The 6,000-nt window shown below is 37.9% G+C and overlaps 1 protein-coding gene across 1 annotated transcript in view; it reads left to right on the forward strand.

The window, feature by feature from the left end:
- The window catches only part of Ofcc1 (orofacial cleft 1 candidate 1), a 539,007-nt gene extending 535,758 nt beyond the window's left edge, over window positions 1-3,249 (forward strand). Inside the window, exon 24 of the mRNA XM_010623072.2 lies at window positions 2,950-3,249. Coding sequence (XP_010621374.1) covers window positions 2,950-3,090 — 141 coding nt within the window. The 3' untranslated portion in view covers window positions 3,091-3,249. The remainder of the gene's footprint in view (window positions 1-2,949) is intronic.
- The last annotated feature ends 2,751 nt before the right edge of the window (window positions 3,250-6,000 follow it).

Here is a 6,000-nt window from a genome sequence, read left to right on the forward strand (position 1 = left end):
AATTTTAAACTAATTATAATAGACTCTTCACCCCTAGTTCAGACTGTTTGCTTCAAATCAGCATCTAAATTTCGTGGAGAAGAACTTGAACTTCATATCAGAGCCACAGTAGGTTTTACTGCAGGTCTCCAAATACTGCTGCCTTGTGCTGTGTGTGAATTAGTGCCCTGAGTGTGTAAGTCCGATATTGAGTGGGCAAAGGAAATAAAAATATACTTCCCTTTTGATCTTCCCCTTCTTCATTCCCCGGACCCTTTATAATGATTTCTCCCTGATGCTTTATCAATATTTTATATGTTTGACAGTTGGATGTGATCCGTCACACCAGCCTTATTGTAAATAATCTCATTCTCATTTTTCCAGTTAGAAATGTGAGGATATTCTTACTCATATTAGCGAGCAATGAACTACTGTTTTCTGAGACCTGCTTTAGCCAGAAAAGTTCTAAGAAATCCAGATACTTCTTTATATCATCGAGGGCCAGCCCTGCTTCAAGCACAACTCTGAACGAGCTGCACGCACTGTGAGCTCGACAGCCATGGTTCCCACCAGGTGCTTGCTTTGCACGGCCTGGAAGATCCTTGTCTGTGTCTGCAGATAGAATTTTCTTGTCACATTGCCTGACAGTCACACACTGGCATTGTGCTTGCATTTTATTTGTTCACAATCATAAACTCTTAAAACTGCAGGGCTAGAATCCTGAGTCAAATCCTCAGTGGCTTTAACCTCAACCACACTAGTTTTCCTCTGAAAAAAAATCTCATTCTGATAATTCTTGCCCATTTGTTGTTGCTGCTCTTTTGGTGGGGGTGGAATTTATAGTTCTGTACTCTGTCACATTACTTGGTGCCTTATTATTTCTTAAAGGTAGATCCTGGTGGTGGAATTACGGAGTCAAAGAATATGAGAATCTAGAAGCATAGAGTTCTATTTCTGGCTTGCGCTTTTAGATGGCCTGGATAAGAAAGCAGGGAAGACACCTCAGTAAGTGTCACCGTGCCTAGAGTGTGTCCCAGAAAATCTAGATTTTTCAAAAGATCATGCATGAGGGTATAGGAAGGGTAGAATAGATAGTAAGTGTAAGAGTTGGGAGGATGACGGGGAAAAAGTGAAGGCAAGGGCCGACACTTCAAGAACCTGGGGGTGAAGTGAACTCTGTGAGAAGGCCTGGCAGGAAAATTGTGGAATCTGTGAATATTTATATTCTGGATACGGTGTAGTTGTGTACACCAAACTCCTAACCTGTTCTTCTTAATCATGAATGATATTCATTAGCCCAAATAAATGGGAATTACCCTTCCTTTCTGATGGGATGGCCGAACTCAGGGTGTCCAAGGGTGTGATCAAATCTCTTCCCTCTGTTTCATTCTTGGGAGAGTTTCCTCCACATTAGCATCACTCCAGACTTTATTATTCCTGTTCCTCACTAACTTGGAGAGAGATTTTTGTTTTCCTAGTTTTCAGTCCATATCTTTTTCTCCATTTGCCCACACTGGAGACAGGCTCTGTGATTGGCTAGCTCCCTGATTTACAGGTTCATTAGGAGCTGGAGGATTTCTTCTAGAAAGAGAAAATGGCTTCTCTAACCAAAGAAGAGCTTGTCCCATAAGCAGATGTCCCTTTTGTTATCTAGACAAATGCATTCAGTTTGCTAATTTATGTGGAGATGGGCTCCCCTGTCTTTTTCATCTGGATGGCTCTCAGTTCGAGAGGTCATAATTTCTGGGAGGCATACAAGCCTTCTGCAGAACGCTTGGAAATGTTAGATACCTTCAAGATGTCGGAGAGACACATGAAGTCAGTGGAATTGGTGGTTATTGCAAACAGTCCCGGACTAAACCCAAACTGTGTGTGACAAGTGGAACAGGCTGTTGGAGTGACTACAAGTTGTGCTTCAGGGTAATCAGTCTTTTCTTTTATGTTTATTAAGTTTATTGGTACATATTAGGTACACAACACAGTTACATTCATCACTGTGATCTTGTACCTACACATGACTCATCAGGTTCTTATTTTTCCCCATTTCCCAGCCCTCCCCTCAGCCCATCCACCCTTCCCTGTTTACAAAGACCTTGTTTCCATGTTTTTCCTTTTTACAGTTTTTCCCTTTTTCCCTTTCCCCTACTGCTCCTACTTTCTCTACTTTTTTAGACTTTTTGTCCCATTACACAATATCAATTATACATTTTAATCCTTATTTACACTTTTATTTTTTTCACACCAGAGAAACTATTCCATATTTACACGTGTATCTTATTTTCACTTAAGAGTATGCCTCAATGTGCATCCACTTAGCTATATAAATCTCTCTAGTTTCTCATTCTTTATGGCTAAATAGTACTCCATTTTATATAACAAAACAAAACAAAAAACACATCTTCTTTATTCAGTCTCCAGTTGATGGGCAGTTGGGCTGTTTCCAAGTTTTAGCTCTTACAAATGGTGTGTCTTTTATGTACAGAAACTTCTCTGGGGACAATGAGTCTGTACCAAAAGGAATGTGACACCACATGTGTCCCAAAGATTTTATTTTCTATGTACCCCATCAAACAGAAGTTATTAAAGGCCAAACAAGGTAATTCCAGGCTTGTCTTTGATTTTGGCATTTTTTAATTTCAATGGAATTAGAAAAATTCACTCTTCAGAGTATTTTAATTTGCATATTATGACCTTGTGTTCTGAACTACGGAATATATACACACATTACTTTATTATTTGGTCATTATAAAATTATTCTATGGGTCATAAATGAAAGTGAACCATCAAGCCTAAATTATACTCTTCTGTGAAACTGCAGAATTTGGACGATAATAAGGCATTTGGGGGAAATTTCCAAGCTATAATTTTTTTCCCAAGTGAGGAAAAAAATCCAGTTTTTGGTCACTCCACCTAAATATTTCTTTGAAACATGGTAAATTAGTATGTGCTCATTTTGTCATGACTTTGCAGGTGTTTGGTGACATCAGTGCCTTACAGTTTGTCCCCAGCGAGGTGGCTGCAGCTATCCAAGAGCACATAAGTGAAATGGACACAGGACTCAGGGACTCCTGCACTACAAGCCCAAGACATGAAAAGGATCTTTTAAAGTAAAAAGATATTTTTCCTGCTGGTTAAGCATTCAATTCTGCTGTAGATGAGTGCATCCATGAAGAAGGAGCCACCAACGGCCACCTCCTTCTTGTTTTCCTGAGGCTGTACCACGGCGACCAGTCACAGTGCAAAGACTAGGTTCAACTTCCTCACCAACCCTCCCGCCTCACAAGGAAGGAGTTGTCCAAATGTCAGTCATGGGTGTTACTAGAAGTTACGACCAGTTACGTTTTCAGAGAGGGCAGAACACACTTTCTTGCTTCTTGGCTCAGGGGAGCTGCTTTGTCACTCTGGAATTTGGAGAGAAGCAGGGTGCTGTTTTTAACATTCTTTCCCAGTTGTCTTCTGTTGTGTAGAGGGAATTATGGGTGTGATTAGAGAGTAAAAGCTCAAATTAATTCTATCTCCCTTTCATGCAGCTGGACATTTTCACTTTTTTTTTCCTTAAAACAAATTTGAAGCAAACAATGAAAAAAATTAATATCAACAAATAGTCAAGTCACTTACATTGGTTTGCAGAGGATGTCGTTTGTATTCTGAGATAATAACATACAAGACCAAACCGAGTGGCTTGGATTCACTTCACATTCACTCTTCTGAAGGGGTCAAATGAATATTCCCTTCTTTGCAGTTCTTCTGTAACCACGTTTTTTTCCTTTACTCCTTAACTTTCTTCTATTTGCTGGAAGTTTAGATTGAGATTTATTACTACAAATGGGCATCAAAGAGTCGATGGGTCATTAAAAATCTGGCATCATTACAAATCCTTGCTTTCATTATATAACAATAAATATAAGATATCTAGATGCACTGACCTTCTCCGTCTACAGGGAAGGGCGAGCAAGTATTCTTGTAACCACATCTCTCATACAAAAGGCCGTGCTTGTTATAAGGGTCAAAATGTAAACCTATGATAGAAAACACATAGTCACAATCAATCTCGGTGGTTTTGCAGGTCCTGTTTTTTTTATCATCGTCTATCTTGTTATCAGCAGTCTAACATGAGAAGTTCACATCATGGATTACATTTCATGTTCCTTCTTCTGGCAGAAATGATCACATCCATGTATTCTGTATTTTTATCTTCTATGGCTATTATGAAGGCCAACCATCATACAGAGATATCGCTATCAATAGATCCCACTTTACAGAAACTACTAAGCATTCTGAACACACTGTCTTAGTCTGTAGCACCTCCCCACCTCAGCAACTAGAATCCTCCATCAGATACTCAACTGTCACCGTCACTGACTGACTGTCACCTCCACTTTTACAAATATAATTACTCCTAGCTCCAATCGCAGATGTTTACTTCCACTCACCAGTTTTGCACACTACTCCCACACTTCCATTTTTCCCATTAGAACATGAGTTACCGTCAGAGAACTCTTAAAGATGTGTCTGAATAAACAAAGTAGGCTATGCCAGGTACTCTGCAGAGGTTTGTTAAACACTTACAGTTGGGAAAAGGAGTGAAGGAGATGTACGTGAGAGATTAATACCACGGTTTTACTGTGCTCTCATGTACAATATAAATAAAGCCATGCAAATGAAAAAGAAAACACGGGGTCATATATATATTAAAGCAAGCTTTATGATAGACCTGTGTCAGCTCAGAATATATTGCAAAGGAGTCAAGTTATACAGCCAAGAGGATTTCTGCATCTCAGCCGTGCTATGATTTTACCGAGTCGTTATGAGCTTAATTGGGTTGATATAAATACTTGCAGATTTGAAGACCTATATTCTTTTATTTTCCTCACCAAAATTTAAGCTTTATGAGGGCAGGAAACATTTTGTACTTTATCTACTATCACCCGCCCAATTCCTATTTCTGTACTTTAAACTAGTAAGTGCTCATTACGTTTCTGTTGGATGAAAAAATAAACTAGTGTGTCACACTTCACCTAAGTTTATCCTGAATCAGCTATGTGATGATTGTGAGTTGGATGAACAAAAAAGAGACCAGAAATAAGTTGACTTTTTAAAAAATATTTTCGTTTAGGAAATTGGTGGCCCCAATAGAAGGATGAGTATAACTACGAAGACCAGTAATTTCTGCCTTCTGAAAGATGTTGGGGGACATGCTCAGCCCCTTAATCTAAGGCATCTGCTAAAACATTATTGCACAGCATGAGTTTTTCAGGATTTTAAAATACATCTTAGAGCATTTTGTTGCTGTGTTCTCTTCATATTTGTTTTCTCTGTCACTGAACCTAATCTCACTGAATAATGAAGATGAAGTAATAGGTTTGGCACCCGGATTTGTATAAGTGTTTTATTCTCTATTTAGATAGGTGTATGGTAGGTAGAGATTTGCTAATGTGCTTGCATGAGTTCTCTCTTCGGGTTGAAAAGAACCTTTCTGAAGTTCCTTGGCTCATTGCAGTAACCCAGTCCAACACTAGACTTTTGGCATATCTGAAGTAAACGGTGTGTTAGCGTTAGCACTGAAAAACCCATTTAATTTAGACCTTCCATTTCTCATGTGTCTGTATGGTTTTTGTTTTTGAAGAAAAAAAATCTATTCTCTTCTTTCAAAGATGTTTTATAAAAAATGCTAATTTGTTTAATTTATTCTATGAGTTTGTTTTTGTTCAATGAAAATAAAAAGTTTTGTCCTTTTATTTGTTGTATTTTTTCTTCTTTGCAAGAGTCTTTTTTGTCTATGACTTATACTGAGTAACATTTGGTCATTTTTTTAAGATTGCAATACATAGTAATTAACTCTTGTTAGTCTCTATTTTGTTATGAAATTTTGTTTTTATTTTTTTCATGGAAGTAAAAGGAATGCTTTTAACAGTATCTTTATTAACATCTACTTGTATTACATTAAATTTTTTTAAAAAAAAGAATAGAGGGGAAAAAAAAGGGAAGTCTTTATTCTTATAACCAGTTCTTCTCATTTTC

Source organism: Fukomys damarensis, unplaced genomic scaffold (assembly GCF_012274545.1).
Source record: "Fukomys damarensis isolate Sample0158 unplaced genomic scaffold, DMR_v1.0_HiC HiC_scaffold_10, whole genome shotgun sequence".
NCBI classification, from domain to species: Eukaryota; Metazoa; Chordata; class Mammalia; order Rodentia; family Bathyergidae; genus Fukomys; species Fukomys damarensis.